This window comes from Macrotis lagotis, chromosome 1 (assembly GCF_037893015.1).
Source record: "Macrotis lagotis isolate mMagLag1 chromosome 1, bilby.v1.9.chrom.fasta, whole genome shotgun sequence".
Classification (NCBI taxonomy): Eukaryota; Metazoa; Chordata; class Mammalia; order Peramelemorphia; family Peramelidae; genus Macrotis; species Macrotis lagotis.
In genome coordinates, this window is record NC_133658.1 from 927,039,988 (window position 1) to 927,059,849 (window position 19,862).

General features: G+C 45.8%; 1 protein-coding gene across 3 annotated transcripts in view; it reads left to right on the forward strand.

Moving 5' to 3' along the window:
• Window positions 1-6,725: 6,725 nt before the first annotated feature.
• The window catches only part of LOC141511026 (uncharacterized), a 74,055-nt gene continuing 60,918 nt past the window's right edge, over window positions 6,726-19,862 (forward strand). Inside the window, exons 1-4 of one of the 3 annotated variants that reach the window (XM_074220370.1) lie at window positions 6,726-6,910; window positions 12,681-12,836; window positions 17,666-17,792; window positions 18,701-18,793. In XM_074220370.1, coding sequence (XP_074076471.1) covers window positions 12,804-12,836; window positions 17,666-17,792; window positions 18,701-18,793 — 253 coding nt within the window. In that variant the 5' untranslated portion in view covers window positions 6,726-6,910; window positions 12,681-12,803. Of the gene's footprint in view, window positions 6,911-7,520; window positions 12,837-17,665; window positions 17,793-18,700; window positions 18,794-19,862 lie in introns of those variants that run through there. The other 2 variants (XM_074220373.1, XM_074220366.1) reach the window with 2 other exon arrangements.

Consider the following 19,862-nt stretch of genomic DNA (forward strand, 5'->3'; position numbering starts at 1 on the left):
GGCAGCGGGTCACCGGTGAAGCTAAATCTTGGAAACACCCAGGAGCCTCTGCCTCCCGCTCTACTCCTCGGTGACAGGGAAAGAGCTAATTTACTCAATTTAAATGGTCTACACACTAGATTAGTTGGCAACATTCCAGCGTTGGGCAGATGAGAATTAGGGAAACGAAAATCTCTCTCAAGAAAACATCACACACAATTAGTCCGAGTCATCTTTCCAAAGGTGACTTTAAAAGAAAGAAAAATCATTAAGTTAAAAATTCTAAGAAAAGAGTCCCTAAAGATCAGTCCCAAAACAGTGGGCCGCTGTTTTGTAAAGATTGTAAAGATTGCTGTCCACTTAGTAACAATGGTTGATTTTTACAGATCCAAGGAGAGCTTGGGATAGGGAGAATGTCCACATACATGTATCATTGCATGAACAATTTATGGCTACATATTTTTGATCTATACAAAATAACTTGCGTTCTCAATGAGGGGGAACAGGGTGGGAAGAAGGGAAAGAATTTGGAACCCAAGGCTTTGGAAATAAATGTTGAAAACTTGCTTTTTCATGTAGCTGGAGAAAAAAAAATTTAAATAAAAAGTAAAAGGAAGAAAGAAAAGAACTAATGAGGAACAGAACGTTAATTTGGGAAAATCTGTTCTTCTGCCACCCTTTCCTAGCACAGAAAGGGTCTGCTTTGTACATATTCCCACCCAACAGTCCATATTTTAATCTTTCTAGAACAGTCCAGGGTAAGGGTACCAGAAAGGGAGTCAGAGGCCTGGGTCTGAATCCAGACTCTGCCACTGGCCACCCTGGGTCTCCTTTGGCAAATTGCTTCATCTCTTGTGTCTCTTTTCTGTCAAAAGAGAGGGTTTAAACCAGCAAGTGTGCCTGGTATGTTTGGGATGAGCAGTTAATTGGTACAACGGTTATAGCACTGGCCCTTGAGTTGAGAGGACCTGTGTTCAAATCCGGCCTCAGACACTGACCAAGCTGTGTGACCCCGTTTGCCTCAACTTCCTCGTCTGTAAAATAAGCTGGTTAATGAAGTGGCAAGCCACTCCAATATCTCTGCTAAGAAAACCCCAACTGGGTTATGGAGTCTGACATGACTGAAAAAAAACCAGCTAAACAATAAGAGGTCATTCCTTATGTAGAGTTTTTCCTGATTCCTCACTGACTCCATACTACATCAGTTTATGATTTCTGTCATTCTGCAGTGGATAACATTCTTCTGGGCCTGGATGAGACTCATCTTCCCAAGTTCAAATCCATCCTCAGACACTTAACTAGCTGTGTAATGCCTGGACAAATCCCTTAACTCTGCCTCAGTTTCCTCATCCGTGAAATGACCTGGAGAAGGAAGGGGCAAACTGCTCTGCCAAGAAAACCCTAAATGGGGGTCATGAAGAGTTGAACAAGACTGAATAATAACAATGTAATGAATAAAACAACTTAGATGGCAAGAAAAAAAAAAACAAAGTTGAATGCTATGTATCTATAATGAACAGATCTTGCCCTGGAGAACAGTTGAGAAAATGTAACTCTTGGCAGACATGAGTGTGGAATATAGCTTACTTACATTGCCAGACAGCACTGGGGTGTTCTTTATTTTGACTTTTTTTTTCAAACCTCAATTGTAAGGTGTAATGATGGGCATGAGCATTTACTCTACCTCACTTAAAATAAGCAGCCTAACCTGATGCCTTTACCTTTCCTGTGCGGATTTTTATAAACACAGTTCAGATCTTTGTCAAGGAAAAGGGCCACTTCTATTGGATATCTTTTGATGGATAGGAACCACCCACACCCCCATCAATCAAGGCCATCTTCTCACCCTGCAAAATTTTCCAACTCAGCAAGCACAATGGCAACTGAGGCATAAGCTGAGTAATAGGAATATCACTATCATTATTGTAGAATATATGTATCTCTTAATCATTTATGTATCATTTAATATGATTTAAAATTTTTTATTAAGTTCCTCCTCTCTTTAAAAAAAATTATCCCTGACAGCTTTGTGTGTTATTTTCCAAACAATAGTTTTCCATTGTTTCCTAGGTGTTTTTTTGTTTGATTTTGCACAGTGATTTTTTAGGAATTTATAAGTCTTTATAGCAGAACTGACTGTATACACAGCCTAGATGGCTAATCAAGATTTATTGAAGGGAAACAAAATTTCAGTCAAAAGTAACAGAGAAAGAACAAACAAGCTTGCAGATTGGGCTGATCGGAAAAGGAATTATGTGGTTTTTCTGGGGAGGAAGAAGTCACTGGATATATTGGGCTAACTTAAAGCTGAAGCTCCTGGGCCTGCCCCTCTTATGGGGTTATGACAGGTTTAATTGTCTGATTTCTTAGTAGCTCTTCTTGTTTTGGAGCTCCAGATCTTCCACAGCATGAAGAAAATGAAATGAGATTCTTTCTATCCTCAGACCATCCTCAGAGCTTATCAGATACATCATGGTCAATCTCTGGGCATCATGAAGCTAAAACTCACTCAAATAACTAGGAGAAATGGGAAGATGGAAGTGTCTGGACTCCATGTTGGTAGGGGGTCATGTAATTGTTCTGGATAAGAGGAGATTCATGGCTGGTGTGTCCATGACTGTGGGTCACATGTGGCCCTCAAAGCCCATTTTTCATTACATTATTACATTTTATTATTATACTCAATGGTAAAATGGGTAACATTGTAGTAATAAATAAAAATTAAATTCTATGTACGACCCTTGACAAGTTTTGTTGGGACATGCTCCCAGAAGAACTAAAAACACCCATCCTCTTAGGGCTAGGAGAGCTCTCTTTAAGTGTTTGAAGGGATGTTGAGTTGAGAAAAGGTTACATTTATGAAACCAGGAGCAGTGAATGGAAATTGTAAAGGGGTTTGAAGTTGGGGAAATAGAAGAGGCTCCTTGGAAGCTCTTGGGTCCTTGGGATTTTCAATCAGGAGAGCCACTTGACTGATATAATGTAAAGAAGGTGAAGGACTTCGACTTCAGCTGGGGTCATCACCAATCATTTGGTCCTAGTCTTGGTGATGGACTCTGATGACTCTGGAGAAGAGAGTAAGACTGAGGACTCTGCATACATCTGCCTCACTTAAACCCAATTCACTTGCAAATCTAGATGTCACTTCCCTGAAGTCATTTGTTCTCTTTGAGAATGAAGGGACAACAATAGCAATGTAGAGAGGACTCCCCTTTTGTATCAGTTGAACTAGATGGTTGTCCATATCTCTTCAGATTCAAATTCAGAGAAGCTCTCCAAATTTTTGCATCAAGATTATTGGAGCTTCCATGAAATACATAATATTAGATATAAGCTTGTTCAAAGATCTACTAATCATAACTTGGATAAGGTGGTAGGGTGAAGAAGGGTAGCGAAGAATAGAGGATGACTCCTAGGTTGGGAGTCTGAGGGACTCAGATTATGATGTTCCCTGCTATAATAGTAGGAACAGGGAGGGTCTAGGCAGAAAGACAATGAGTTCTATTTTCCACATGACTGGTTATGATTCTGGAGACTGAGTTTGAGATGGCGAAATGTCAGTCTGAAATCTGATTTTGGAAGTCAGTAGAAAGATTCGGATAAGGTAAGTAGACCTGAGAATCATCAGCATAGAGATGGTCATTAAATCCACGGGAGCTGAGGAGATCCCCAAGGGAAATAGACAGAAAAGCAGAATGGGAGATGGAAGCCTGAGGGGAAACTATGGTTTGATAAGCTGGAGGAGGATCCAGAGGAGGAGGAGTCAGGGGTAGGAGGAGAAGTAGGAGAGGCTGCTTCCCCAAACCCTGAAAGGACATGGCGGAGAAGTCAGTCAGAGAAATCTTCCTTTGGGGCGGTCAGATGGGGACTGTGCAGCAGAGTCAGAAAACAAGGAAGCTTCAGAGGCAGAAATCCTCGAGGCCAGGTTTCTGTCCAATATGACCTTTTGGAAAGGATGGCCTAGATTGGACCAGCCCTCAGAGGGGTTTAGCATTGCAAAACATGCCAATCCATAGGAGGCCACCTGAACGCTGGGGGTCTCAGAGCTGCTGTGACTAGCTGGAGTTAACTTTCGTGATGTGAGGATTCCAGGCAAGGGGGGTATTTTGGAGAGGAGGAGGAGGGCTGGAGTCCTCGAGCAGGGTAAGGGAATAAAGGTGAGGAGGAGATCTCAGAGGTAATAAAGCTGGTAGGTGTGGCCCAGGTGGCATTCTAGCTCTGGGATGGAGTCTGGAGACTTGGGAAGAGGCCAGAGGGAAAGAAGGGGCCATTCTAGTGACCAAGACATTCCACGTGATGGAGCACATTCTCTTGGGAAGGAGAAGCAGGCAGGGTCCTGAGAGCTTGAGTATAGTTGGAAGGAAAGGGCCCATTATGAGGGTGGGGTCTTTGGGACTAGGAGGACCTCCCTGAGTGTGGAGGCTGGAAGCAGGAAGTTTTGAATATGTCACTGTGCCTTCTTCCCCTGAAGCTGAGAGCTGGGTCTTGTCTTCTGGAAGTTAGCTTTGCAGGTGCAGGTAGGTGTGAGAACCCTTGCTCCCTCCCCACTCCCTTTTCCTGGCTGCCCTTTGCATTAAATCCCACGTTCCCCTGGCTGATCTTGGGGAGTATCTGCCAGGGATGTAAGGAGCAGCCCTCCCTTCCAGGTCTGACACCCAGGGTTGCTTCCTGTGCCCGTTCTGTGTCAAGGCTCCCAAAGGTGCTACTATCCCCAGATTTACTCTTGGGAGCTGCCCCATCTTCATCTATCACCCATAGCATTATTTGGAGAGAGAGTTCTGGGTCCAGGGTCATTGAGGTTCTGCCTGATCTCCTCCCGTGTGGGATCCCAGAGCCCTTCTGCCCCTGGCTCTCTCTCTCTCTCTCTCTTTTTAAGGTTTTTTTGGCAAGGTAAATGGGGTTAAGTGGCTTGCCCAAGGCCACACAGCTAGGTAATTATTAAGTGTCTGAGACTGGATTTGAACCCAGGTACTCCTGACTCCAGGGTCGGTGCTTTATCCACTACACCACCTAGCCGCCCTGCCTGGCTCTCTTTAGAAGGGCACTAGAGAAGGAGGTAGAAGAGTGTGGCAAGTTCTCTTCCAGTTCAGAACAAGTGCCCTTCCAAGCCTGACTCTCCTTGCTGCCCTTCTCCTATGTGGGGGTCTCTCCCTCTGAGACCTCACCCTCTGTAATCCTGAGCAGGTCAGCCTCTACTCCAGGAAGAGAAGGCAAAGACAAAGTCTCCCTGACTCTGCAATCCTTCTCCCTCCCCAGGTCAGCTTGCAGAGGGCCAAAGTCTGGAGCCAGGGACAATGGCTCCAGGGATCCAGAGATCTCCATTTCAGGGGAGTGACCCACTTCAGCAAAAGTGGAATCCCAGAGAGCCAGAGAGGCTTCCAACCATCAGATGCAGGTCGTCCTTGGCAGGGCTGTCAGTGGAGCAGAGGTTGTCCTCCCCATTCTGCTCTTGTCCTTCTGCCTCAGTTTACACACCTCTTCCCAGGTGTCTTGGAATGCCTCTCATTGGCCATTTCTTAGGTCAGGTCAGCAAGCATCTGGAAAGTGGCTCCTTGCTTCCCAGCCCTGTTCTTCTGACAGATTAAAAAAAAGTCCAGTTTTTCACCACTAGAAAGAACCACCAGGCCCAGGTCTCCCAGAATGAGCCCCAGTGCCTGTCTCGGGGAGACGACAGGTCGGCAGCTGGGTCCAGACCAGCTGGAGACTGATCAGACGGGGACACACTCAGAGGTTTGGGGGACAATTTGTTCGCAGAAGGGAAGGATTTAGGTGACATGAGAAGGAAGCCAGGAGACCCTGGGGAGGAGGGAGAGATGGTCCTTGGAAAGGCTGTCAGGGTGGAAGGGGTCTTGATCAGGAGTCAGCCTGGATCAGAGGGAAGAAGAGGACACCGGGGTTGGACAGGAGGGTTTGGGGCAGGTCCTATGGCGTCTGCTGTGGGCCAGGAGCCCAAGGATGGGTGTCGCCTGGGCCCCTGTGAGACTCATGAGGGTCCTTGCCAGGGACCACCAGAAAGGGCAGTGCAGCCAGATCTGCAGGGCTGGGCCCAGGATTCTCTCCCCCCGGGCACCAGGTTCCTCTAGTAGGGATGGGTTCTCCGCCTTAGGGTGCCCCCCCCTGCTCCCCCCAAAGGAAAGGGTCTTTGGAGAATTTCCTGAAAGGCCCAAGAGGGACCTGAGAAGGGATCCTATGCCTTCGGGGGTCCGCTGTGAGCCGCTGCCTCAGTTTCCTTCTCTGGGAAGGTGTCTGTCCTTGGGTCTGGAAGACGGCGACATCAGGCAGGTGGCCCTGGGACAAGCACTGGACTGGATTTGGGGGGGGCTGTGCTATGTCCCCAGCCCCACCTGCTCCTCCCGAGCCACCTGCGTCCAGTGGCCAGACAGGAGTCAGGAGGACCGGAGAGGGCCCGACGGGAGGCCGTCTGGGCGACGTGCCGGGGCGCACAGCTAGTGAGTGGCGAGTGTCTGGGGCTGGATTCGAACTCCGGTCCTGCCTGGTGCAGCCGCCCCACCTGGGCCCCCTAGCTGCCCTTCTCCGAGGGAGTGGGAGGAAAGCAGCGCCCCCTGGGGGAGGGGTGGAGGAGCCAGGGGGCACCTAAAGAAGCCCCGCCCCCAGCCGGAAGCAGAAAAGTGGGGCTGGGGCGGGGCAGGCGGAGGATGACGTCACCGCAGCCTCCGCCCCTCCTCCGGCGGCCGCCGCAGAACCGCAGGGCATGCCGGGAAGCTCGAGCCGCGCAGGCGCAGCTCCTCCGGCGCGCCCCGGCGGTGGAGCGGGCTCTTTGTTCCTGGGCCCCGCTGGGGGGTGGGGGAGGGGAGGGAGGCGGTGCGGAGGGGCGTCAGTGCGCAGGCGCGGCCGCAGCGCCGCCGCAGGGGAGCCCCTCCTCCTCGCCACCCCCGCGGGCAGCCCGAAGACGCCCGCGGCCCCGGCTCGGGTTAGTGGGCGTGGGGGGCGTCCGCGCGGGTCCGGCCGCGGCCCGCGGGGGGGCGGGGGCCTGGCCGGGCCCGAGGGGGAGGGGCGGGGGGCGGCACGTGCGTGGGCGCCGGACGCCGAGGGGGGAGGGGCCGCCGAGTGGCGCCACTGCGCGTGCGTGGGCGCGGGGCGGTTGTGCCGGGGGGAGGGGCGCCCACGGGGTGCGGGGGGGGCCCCGGGGGGCCGCGGGGGCCGGGAAGGAAGGCGGAGGAAGGGCCCGAGCGTGGGACCCACGGGGGGCCCCCGTGCGCCCCGACCTCCAAGGGGGCTGTTGGGCCGGTTCCGGACGGCCGAGGAGGCCCGGGAAAGGCCTGCGGTGACCGCGGGGGCCCCACAAGTGACCGCGGGGCCCCACAAGTGTCCGCGGGGCAGAAGCGATAGTGCATGAACTGCCCCGATCTGGGGTCAAGGGACTTGCCCAGGGGCCCCCAGCCAGGAAACCCCTAAACGTCCAAGGGCAGATTTGAACCCACGCCTCCGGCGCCCCGGCCGCCCCCCACTCATTGTCGTCGGCGGTGTTAGCGGGAATCTCGTCGTCGCCCCGGCCCCCCCGAGCCCCCCGACCCCGGCCCCGGCCCTTCCCCCCGAGCCCCCCGACCCTGGCCCTTCCCTCCCCTCCGAGCCCTTCTGGGCCTTGCAGTCAGCTGACTCAGCTCGGGGTGCGGGGTGCGGGCCGCTCTCGTAAACCAAGGAGCCCCCATTTTCTGAGAGGTGGGGGGCGGCCCCATGTGGCTGTAGAACAGCCAGTCACGCCGCCCTGCTCCCACATACTGCCTGGACCCTGACACCAGTGACTCCTTCCCCATTAGGCAACTCCAGGAGGCTGGACCCTGCCTCGGCTTGTGGTCGTCAAGAGACCATTGCTGCAATTGCTTGCGAACTAGTCACCTAAGGAATAAATTGATCATGCTAAGACAATTGTCTTAATTTACCTTAATTTTCAAACATAGAACATAAGTTCAGGTCCCAATGAGTGAAAGAAATCTTCCCATCCCATTGAGTGGAAAGTCAAGCGATGTTTGGGTCCTGAGACTTTCCCAAGTCAAAGGTCCAGAAGTGCCCATCAGGCCTGCAGAGCCTTTGGAGGGGAAAGGCTTGGGCTTTACCTCTTAGCTTTTGCATTCCCTTTCCTCAGGACTTCAGGTTGCTGAAATTCTTCCCACCAAAGTTACCAGCAACTTCTCTTTTCTCAGAGCTTTTAAGGGCTCCATACATGCTGCCAGTATTAAGTGGAGTTAACTCTGTCAGATACCGTATCCATCACGTTGCATGAACATTTTTGGGTCCTCTGTAGCTGCTATGTGATTAAGCTGCTTATACAGATAGCCAGGTCTAGACCCTCAGGAGCATCACACTCCATCAGTAGGTAATGGCCATGTGCCTTAAATTTCCCTAGATGATACAGAGGAGACTTCTCCGGAGCTACATGACCCATAATTTGGGTAGGATCAGTGAGGCCTTGTAGGCAGGCTTACAAAATATAGGGGCTTCTCTTCTCCAGAGCTACATGACCTATAATTTGGGTCAGATCAGTTAGGCCTTGTAGGCGGGCTTAACAAAGAAGTTTGGGTAAGATCAGGTTAGGCACTTAGATGGCAAAAGAAAAAGGATATGGATTCAGAGTTAGGGTTACAAAGGTCTGTTACAAAGTAAAGCTATTTTGATTGGTCTGGAAGTTAGTAGCTGCTAAGCCCTTTGTACCTTATTACACAGAATAACAGGATATAAGTGAATCCCATGAGTTTTCTTAAAGTGATTGGAGGAAGGGGACAATCAGCATATTAATAGAACAGCCAACAGAGCATCAACTTTTCACAACCATTTCCCACTTGCTTATGAAAGCCTTAGTGCTAGGTGGTGAGGGATATGATTGAAAAAGATGTGCTTCTGCTTTCCAGAGTTAAAGGAAAGTGGGAAGGGATGGTGTAAAGAGTTAAGAGAGTAGCAGTTGGGGGAAAAGGATTGAACTGATTGAGAACTCTCCCCATTCAGGAGAGCAGTGCCTCTAGACGGGAGCTTAGAGGGCTGAGTGAAACAGGAAGCAGAGTGTGAAGCTGCCATCAAAACCACTCCTCTGTTCTTCCCTTTAGAGGGAAGGGAGGCCATTCTCACCTCTCTGACTTCCTGGCTCAGGACCTACCCGAAACCTGCAAGCACAGGGTTTCTAGGAGATAGTTATAGCAATGGCTTTCCACCCAGGACATCTGCCAGGAGGAAAAGTCCAAGGCAGAGCTTGCCTAGAAAGGTGGACAGTGTGGGAAACAGAGGAGGCTGTAGGAGCTTCAGTGGGTCAAGCCATATCTGGGAGGATCTGTCTATGGCCTGAGGCCATGCCTTTTCTCCATCTATACTCAGAACCAGGAGCTCATACCCATCTTCTCTGCCCTTACTGCTACAATGCCTTGGCCATGGAAATAATCCCTCTTCTGGCTCGGCCTTCTAGCCTACCTTTTAAATCCGATTTAAATGGAAAATTCTTTGGAAGAATTTACCAGGGTCCTTGAGACCTTTTTTAAAAGGTTGAGGTCAAAATCATGTCAGCTTGGGAAAGACATTGCTATGTAAGGAGTAATATAGTGATTTGTAAAAATTATAAAACTCAACATAGAAAATCATGTATTGCAATTATATGTTTGAGATATATATATATATATATATATATATATGTATAAAATTAAGTTCTGCCTTAGGGCTTAAATTCCACATGAGCCATCATCTACTACTCTTTCTTTTTTCATTCTACTCTGGGACTCAGACTCTCTTCTATTTGAACAGAAAGACTGCCACAACAGCACTTTGGCAGTAGACTAACCCAAAGTAGTGGGCCCAATAATTTGAACTCTTGGCAGCAAATGACCCTAAGGGAAAGTTGAGATTCTGTTCAATACATTTGAACTGTAAATCCAGTTCTGACTAGGACTGAGTTTGTCCTAAATTGAATTATAATTTAATGATATAAATTATAAATGAGTAATTATAATTTTAAATTATAATTTAGTCTCATTTAAAATTCCATTTATTCTCCTTTTAGGACATGTGATATTTGACCCTCTATAGGTAGATCATACCTTTGTGCAAAATACAATTAAAACTTGTTATTAAGGCAATATGTTTAGAACAGATAAAAGAATTAAAAACATCAATGGATAAAAATTATTCTAGACTGATATCTGAATGCAACTAATTTACAGTGTCAAATTGATAAATGGATAAAGCAGTTTTCTAGGTAAGATAATTCAGAAATGTATTCAACTTAACTGATGTTATTTAATTAAGAATAAGCTTTGTTTCAAATCTGTTTTGACAGACCATTGAGATTCATTTTAAATCTATAGCATTGTTATTATGTTTCTAATTTTTCTTTTATCATGATTTTGGAGAATTTATATAAGAAATTCTGTCTATTTTAAACATTCCTAGAGGCTGATCCATTTGTTTAAGAAATTAGCTCTTCTTTTGACCTAAATGTGTTGAAATGATGAATTAAGCTGTTAGAAAATGTAGTAATAATGGTTAAAGATTGTTAGGTATGCACTTAGGGCTATTTTGCTTTAAAAATACAAATAATAATACCACCAACTCTCCATTTGGGAAAAAAAGGCAGAAAAGACCTTTTAAATCCAATTCATGTGGAAAATTCTTTGGAAGAACTTACCAGGTTCTTTGCATCCTTCTTTTTAAAAGGTCAATCATTTATATGTTTGAGCCAGCTCAATCTCAACAGACCTTAACCTTGAAACAAAATCTAACCACTTCCCGGCAGCTAGGTGGCGCAGTGTATAGAGCACCAGCCCTGGAGTCAGGAGGACCTGAGTTCAAAATCGACCTCAGACACTTAATAATTACCTAGCTGTGTAGCTTTGGGCAAATCACCTAACCCCATTGCCTTGCAAACCCCCCCCCCCAAAATCCCCCAAAACAAACTAAAAATCTAACCACTTCCCTTGAATATAGTTGATATTGTCAGATCTTAGAATTCATAAAAGAGATTTCCTCCAATCCCCATGATCTGGAGACTCATTTATTTAGCACAATACTAAGAGCTGAGTATGTAAAGCAAGGTGAAACAACCCCTGCCCTTAAATTCCAATGGTTTAGACAAGTAAACAAGTCAGTGAGTTTTTATTAAGCATCTGGTTGGGAAGCTAGGTGGTACAGTGGATAGAACTGGGAAATCCAACCTCAGACAATTGACACTTACTAGATGTAAGACCTTGGGCAAGTCACTTAACCCTGATTGCCTCTCCTCTAGGGTATCTCCAGACATCCTGATTCATATCTGGTCAGTGGATCCAGATGGCTCTGGAGGAGAAAGTGAGGCTGGTACCTTAGCACAGCATCCCCTCACTCAAATCCAATTTACTTGCTTGTCATGGCATCACCTCCCTAATGTCTTGGTCTTTGAGAGTGAAGGACAAACATCATTAAGCCTCTGGTATGGACCAACCAACTCAGAGGTTCTTGGGATTCCAAAAATGGAAAAGAAAAGGGAGGCAATCTGTAAATTGCAGCAGTGGGACCTACAGATAAGATAATATTTGCACATAGTAGGACCTTAATGAATGTTTATTTCCTACTAACAAAATATACATATGGAAAATCTCAGGGAAATCAAATAGAGAAGGTAGACCAAAATGTAGAAGACGCAAAGGATATTAGTGATATCAGGAGGCAGAGACAAGGGAGGACAGAGTGGGAGGATCTAGTGAAAAGGCAGTCAGGAGATGAGAGAATCACCTTTAGGAACAGCAAGATGACCAGTGTCACTGGATGCCAGAACATGGAAGGGAATAAGGAAGCGAGAGGGAAGAATGGGGAGGGGGAGCTCTAGGAATGACCAGCTTTGGGCATGGTAGCCAGTAGAATTCAAGCCTTGAACTGGAGTTTGGCAGCTTTAGAAGAGTCCAGCACAGAAGAGGGATCATTCCAGTGGCAATGGCATTCCAGATGATGGTGAACAGGGTTCTGAGGTCCTAACCTTGGGGGTCTTTGGAGGAAAGGGGATGGTAGAAGCAGGGCAGAGTAGAGCGGCGATCTTGGGATGAGGAGGACTAACTCCAAACTGGAGCCCTTAAAGTTGAGATCCCTTGACCCCCTTTCCTTGGAGTGGGATTCACTCTGCCTTCCCTTGGAGATGAGATCTCTTTTTGCCTTCCCTTTGGGTTGAGATCTCCCTGCCTTCTGAGAATCAAGTCTGCATGTGCAGATCCCAGGTAGACCATATTAAGGAACCCTCCGAGCTCCTGCAGCTCTTCTTTTCACTGGATCTCATCTTCTCTGTCTCTGATGGACCTCTTACTGAGGGGTTTTTCCAGATATTCCAAGAGCAGATCTCCCTCCCAGCTCCCTGCCCCTGCTGTTTACCCAGGTTCCTTGTCACATCTCAAAGATCCTGGGTTGCTCTCCCCAACCTTACAATTGGTTGCTATTAAGTGACTTTTCCTAGAGCAGCCCTACCATCCATGGAGGGAGAGTCTGATTTATGGATCATTGAGGCACTTGACAGTTCTCATGCCATCTGGAATACTAAGTCTTTTCTACCTCTTGGGTTTCTGTAGGAGAATGGGGCATGAGGGTGGGACAGAAGGGAAGGAAGGAAAGACAGAGAGTAAAAAAGCATCTTTGTTTTGAGACCTAACTATCCTAGCCTGACCCTTCCTGCTGTCCTCCCCTGAGGGCAGGGACAGGGCCTCTAACTCCTCTGAAACCTCCCCCTCTGTAAATCCCTGTAGGCCAGCCTCCTGCCCAGGAAGAGAAGGGAAAGACATCTCCCTCTCTGTGATCCTTGTTCCTTCCCAGCCCAGCCTGCAGAGGACCAAGACCTGGCCCCAGCAGGGAGCTTGGAGGCAGAAGGAATGGCCCCTGGAACTCAGAGACCCCCACCCCAGGTGAGTGCGGTCCATGCCCAGACCTTACCATCATCATCCAACAGGACCATTTCCATTGACATACTGTCGTTAAGGTTGGCCATCTCTCTTATCTATAGATCATTTCTTCACAAAAATTGATATAAAATTGAATGGTGTAGCATCCTACTCTCTTCTTCTGTTTTTTTATATGTATAAGTGGCACTTTTTTATGTGGAGCACTAACTTTTCTTCCTACCCCCCATCCCCCAATTGCTGCCCTCTGTGTGCTTTTTAGGTTCTTCTCCATTACATGTGACTCACAAGGATGATCACTTATTCATTAATTCCTATCCAAAAGCATCATGGCTTTACTTTTTTTTTTTTTTGGTCAAATATGACACTTCCCAAAGAATTGGTCTCACTTTTCTCTACTGTAAAATGGCGGCCTGGCCTTTCTCCCCTCACATGCAAGTTCTCCCCCTTCCTCTGATTCTTGTGGTCAAGGTCTCCCTGTAACAACTGAAGGTCTAGGTGAATTCCCTCCACCTTGGAGTCTTGTCTGGACAGTCCTGGAACAGAGCCCTGAAGGCTTCCCCAGCTCTTGTCCTTGTCTGTGTTGTCCTCAGAGCAGAGATTGTCCTCCTGGTGCTGCTCATATCCTTCTACCTCAGTTCACACATGTCTTCCCAAATCTCTCTGAATCCCTTTCCTCGATCATTTCTTTGGGTAGGTCAATAAGCATTCGACAGTGGCTCCTCTGGGCCAGTCACTGTCCTGGGTATTGAGAATCAGCCATTGTTATGTGTCAAGACTCTTTGGTTTTGTTGATTTCCTAGACACGAGTGTGTTGGTCATGACGAACACCCTTCAATGTGTGTTGTGCTTGCACTTGTTTCTTCTCAGAAAACTGGCTGTTTGGTCTTTACTAGCACCTTCTGCCTGGTTCCCTCCCGCCTTATGTTTCTGTGCTCTAGGGAGGCCAGTAGACCCCCTTCCTTTCTCTTATGTGATGATCTCAGGAAAGCTGCTAATCCCTTGTGACCCAGACAAGAGGGAATGGGAGCAGTGCACGGAAGAAGTTGAGAGAAGAAAACTGATAGCTCCCTAGTGGAAGCAAAAGAGGGATGGGGTAAATGGGGGAACTGGTAAGAGAGAATGGCCACATACAGATCTAGGCCCCAAGGCCAAGGTCAACATTTGAGAATTAAGAATGGGAAATGAGGAAACAGTTTAGAAAAATGACCCAGTCAGTCATCCAGTGTTTCTGTTGGGGCTACTCTGTGCCAGACATTGTATTCATTATGAAGGAAAAAGCAACAAGTCAGGAGTGATGCTCCTACCCCATGCTGTCTTCTCCAACAGTTAGCATTGTCAATCATCCTTACCTCCCCAAACCCCTAGCTTAACTCAAATTGTTGACCTTTCTATATCAGCTGGTCCTTTCCTATTGAGTTCAAATATTCCTGCCTCCTCCATTCTTGTTTGTTTTTACAAGGCAGTGGGGTTAGGTGACTTGGCCAAAGTCACACAGCTAGTAAGCATTAAGTGCCTGAGACCAGAGTTGAACTCAGGTCCTCCTGACCCCAGGACTGGTGTGCTCTATCCACTGTGCCACCTAGCTGCCCCTGTCTCCCCCATTCTTTTTTTAGGTTTTTGCTAGGCAATGGGGTTAAGTTGCTTGCCCAAGACCACACAGCTAAGTAATTATTAAGTGTCTGAGACCGGATTTGAACCCAGGTACTCCTGACTCCAGGGCCGGTGCTTTATCCACTGCACCACCTAGCTGCCCCTGTCTCCCCCATTCTTAAGGAAACCTTCACTTAACCTTCCCATCCACTCAGCTATCATTCTGTCTTACCTCCTTTTCTTAGCCAAACTCCTTGAAATATCTGTCTTAGCGTTTGTATTTTGAGTTAAGATAGGGGTTTGGGGGAGGTAATAATGACTGACTATGCTAACTGTTGGAGAAGACATGAGGTAGGGGCATCACATGCTCTTCTAAATGATTGGCCTTTACAAAGACCAGGGCTCCCATCTTCTTTGAGAATGGATGAAAGAAGCCTCTGTCAGATCACATCAAGAGAATGAGGAGAGAATTGAGGCAGTTATTCAGTAGACATATGTAAAATCCCTCTTGTGTGCCAGTCACTCCTTAGTGATCATTTAGTAATCTACAAAAAAGAGGCAAACAGAAGCCTCTGCCCTCAGGGAGCTTCCAGTCTAATGGGGAGACAACAGGCATGCAAACTTCTTTCCACAAGCTATGGACAGGTCACCAGAATGAAGAGGAGCTAAGAAAGGCTTCTTGTAGAAGCTAGGGTTTTAGTTAAGACTTGAAGGAACCCAGGAGATCAAAATGAGGAGGCAGAGAATTCCAGGTATTTGGGAAGCTAGAAAAAATGCCTGGAGCCTCAAGATGGAAGGTCTTATTCCTGGCATATGAAGGGGTCTGGTGTCATTGGACCAAATAGTAGATGGTGCGAAGTAAGATGCAAGAAAACTGAAAAAGTTGGGAATGACTAGGTCGTGGTGAGCTTTCAAAGGAAAGGAAGAGGCAAAATGCACAGAGGAGAGTGTTTAGATAGTCAGTAGTCTGCAAGTCTTTATTATGCACCTACGGTATATCTAGCACTGTGCTGAGGCCTGGGGAATTCAACTTCTCCCCCTCCCCCCCAAAAGCTCCTTGACCTCAAGGAGCTTATACATTCAAGGGGGAAGACAACATTACCTCCCCCCCTTGGAGGCAAACGTGAAGTATGTTGAATGATGGAGAAGGAAAGAGGTTTGGAAGAACTCTTCTGAGCAAGTTTAGGGTTCAGTTACAGATGAAATCTCAATAAAAGATTGGCCTTTCTGTAGACATTGCTCACACTGAGTAAATACCATGTAATGAATGATACAGGAAACTATTGAAAAGGAAAGTTCTTGGAAATCTCAAAAAGTAAGAAAATTGTAATAAGTTCATTAATTGTTCAGAAGCTCAATAATAAGAGTAAAAGAAGCTAGGGTGAAATTTGGATTAAAAATAGAGGAAATCGGATGTCTTAAGGAAAAAATCAAAATGATAAAAACATGAAGATTTTATCTGCAGGAAAGGGGGTTACTCCAAAACAATAAAACATCTGACAAAATAAATCATATCATTCTTCTAGAAATGAAAAAAACCTAAAGTACCAAGTACATTGGCCAAACATGAGTTCTTCATGTAACAGTTTGGCAAAATAGATGTCCCCCTCTCAAATAGCTTGATCTGGCCATTCTCTTGTATAACATCCATTAGTCTACCTCTTACCTCATTCTTTTTACACTTTTTCTTTAATATTTTTAAATTTTTTTCCATTACAACAAAAGGTAGTTTTCAACATTCATCTATTTGCAAATTTAGGAGGTTCACATTTTTCTACCACCCTCCCTTCCCTTCCCCCTCCCCATGACAATGAACAGTCTGATATAAATTGTATATGAACAGTCATGTTTAACGCATTTCCATATTAGTCATGTTGTAGGAGAGGAATTAGGACTAAGGGGAGAAAAGACCATGAGGAAGAAAGAAAAACCAAAAAAGAAGTTTTAAAAAAGTGAAATCAGTAGGCTTTGCTCTGCATTCAGACTCTATGGGTTTTTCTCTGCATGTGGATGACATTTTCTATAACAGGACTCTCAGGATTGTCTTTGATCACTGAAATGCTGGGAGGAGCTGCATCCATCCTAGATGATGCATCTTACTTTATTTCTTTTAATATGTACAATGTTTTGGTTTTGCTCACTTCACTCAGTATCAGTTCATGCAAGTCTTTCCAGGCTTTGATAGGCATTCCCTCAATTCCCAATTCTTTATTAGTCCAAAAAGAGCTGCTATAAATATTTTTGTGCATGTGGATCATTTCCTCTTCATTGTCTTGACTCTTGATCCCCTATGTCCTAAGGTGTTTTTTTTTGCAAGTGACTTGCCCAAGGACACACAGCTAAGTAATTATTAAGTGTCTGAGGCTGGATTTGAACTCAGGGCCTCCTGGGCCGGTGCTCTTTTTACTGTGCCACCTAGCTGCCCTGATATTTTATTTTTTAATTAAAAAAAGTCGATGCTTTATGAATTAGCCATTCTCTAAGCCCAATTAATAAAAAAAATTGCATTTTTCATAAATGAACCATCCCTTCCCATCACAGTTACTCTTATTTCTAAGTAAAAATTAACTAATGAATATATTTCATTAGCAAGTGAAAACATTCATAAAGCCAAGATATAAGTGATCTCTGATAATGTTCTTTTCCCAGAATACACACAACTTGCTTGTTTCTCACACACTCTTCATAGAATTTTCACAGCATATCACTTCTGACACTTTTTTATATTTTAAAGATTTTATTTATTTTGAGTTTTAGTTTTTCCCCCATTCTTACTTCCCTCCCCCCACCCCCCACAGAATGATTTAGAGCAATTTTTCATATGACTATGGATTGCTTTGATCTCCTCATCTGTAAATTGCTTTTGTATATCCTTTGACCATTTGTCAATTGGGGAATGGCTTTTTTTTTTTTAATTTGACTCAGTTCTCTGAAATGAGTCCTTTGCACTTCTGACACTTCTAATGAGGAGACATTTCCCATCACCTTCTCTTATCTTCACAGATTCTCATACCTCATTGATAAAGCAATTGCCTTCTCCCTGATTTGGTAGGGAGAAGTATTTCTTACAAAGACATTTTCCTAACCTTTATTATTCCAATATGATACTTCTCTAAACAGGTTATGAGTTTAGGGTAGATCTCTTCAGTGCTTCACTTTCTTTCTGTAAATGGATGCAAGTTGAACTAGATGAATTCTGGATTCTCTTTCAGCTCTAAATCTTGTGATGTTTGATGATTTAGGAGTTGGTGACATTCCAGGATGTGGCTGTGGACTTCACCCTGGAGGAGTGGGGCCTCTTGGACCATTCTCAGAAAGAGCTGTACAAGGAAGTCATGCTGGAGACCTCTCAGAACCTGCTTTTCCTGGGTAAGAACTACTTCCTCTGGTAATTCAGAATCTACCATTAAAGGAATGTCTTCATTCTTACCTTTTTTTGCTATCTATGTGTTATGTGTTGAATAATTATTCAAAAAACCTGAAGTGTCTCCACATCAGCCTCCTGGTACCTGGTTTTCCTAGGAAAGATCTTTGAATGACATGATATCCATTGTTGCTCCTGAAATTCCTATTACAGACAGCTTCAGTTCAAAACTCAAACCAGGTTCCCAGTCTTAGAGCTAATTTCCGAGTTATCCAGTCTAACTTTTGACTGGAAAGGAATTTTTCTGCAAAATCCTAAAAAAACTTTCCCTTGAAGAGGGCAGTCAGGGGCTGAAGAAGGTCTTTGGGATAGGTCTAGTCATTTGAATATTCTTATATAAACATTTATATAAACTTTTTCTATGTCTCAAACTGGGCAAAGTGCTTTATGATTATTTTCATTTGACGCTTCCAGCTCTTCTGTGAGTTTGGCTCTGTTGCTATCCCTTTTTATAGTTGATGGACCTGAGCATGCAGAGGCTACATAACCATCCCGGGGTGGGGTGGGGTTCCCAGCTACCATGTGTCTGAGACTGGTTTGGACCCTTCTCTCTCACTCCAGATTCATACCTTTACCATGTAGTAAGAGCATCCTCTAATATCTAGATATAAAGAGCAGTGAATTGTGTCCATCCTTTTATGAAAGACGAATAAAGATGGAATTTTCTGACTCCAAGTGGACCATGTGATCTCTACCCTATTTCAAAGATCCCAAACCTGAATGTCATAGGAACTGTCCCAGAGGCATCCTGGGAACCATCCTGTGGTCTTTCCTTGCATGTCCTGTTTCCCTAAAAAGGACTAAATTGTGTATTTTTCTTTCTCTTCATCTCTTCCCTATTCTGTATTTTTAGGGCTTCCAGTTGTTAGAGAAGATTTGATCTCTCCTATGAAGCAAGGGGAAGCACCAGGGATGCTAGAGCAGAAAGGCCCAAGGACCTGTCCAGGTGAGTGAAATGAAAGCAGGTATTTGAGGGCTGTTACGGCAGTGGTCTCTATGTATGTAATGAAGGGTGTGCTAGACCTGGGGACAGACAGACCTGACTTGGGATTTGTTTTTAGATATATTCCAGCATTGTGATCCTATGAACCTCTGAGCCCCAGTATTCTCTTCTTTTACATGGTGAGAAAGCTATGATCCTTTAAGAAGTCATTGTTTAGAGCATGGAGTTCTCCTGAAAGCATCAAAGAGGGGCTGAGACTGGCCAATAGGAATTCTTTCCTTGGATTTTTTTTTGCAAGTGACTTGCCCAGTGTCACACAGCTAGATAATTATCAATTGTCTGAGGCCACATTTGAACCCAGGTCCTCCTGACTCCAGCTTTAGTGCTCTATCCATTGTACCACTTAACTGCCCCCTTTCTAGGCTTTTGTTCAAGTCTGTAAGCACCTTCTGCATTCTAAATCCTGTGCTGAGCACCAAGGCTACAAAGAAAGGCAAGGGGACAATTCCTGCTCCCAAGGATTTCACAGTCTAGTGGGGAAGACAACAGGAAAACATCTTTGTATTAACCCACTTCATCCAGGATCAGTTGGAGCTAATCGATAGAGGGAGGCACTAAGGTTAAGGAGGACTGGAGTAGATTGTAGAATGAGGGGTTTGAGGTGGGACTTCAGGGAAGCCAAAGAGACTGAGAGGGGCAGCCACAGAAAACATGGAATTGGGAGGTGGAGTTTCCTTGTTAAGGAACAAAGAGGAGGCCTGTACCCCTGATTATTAATATGTAGAAAGGGAGTAAGGTGAAAGAAGCCTGGGAGATATGAAAGGGATAGATGATGCAGGAATTTAAGAGCCAAGCATAGAATTCCATATTTGATCCTGGGGATAGGGAGCCAAGAGAGTTTATGGAGTATGCAGGGACATGATCAGGAGTGCATTTCAGGAAAGATGAATTTGATAACTGGGTGGAGGTTTGAGTGGACTAGAAAGAGACTTGAGGCAACAAAGACAACCAGCAGGTGCTTGAAATACTCCACATATGAGACGACTGGGGCTTGATCCAAGAAAATGGCAGG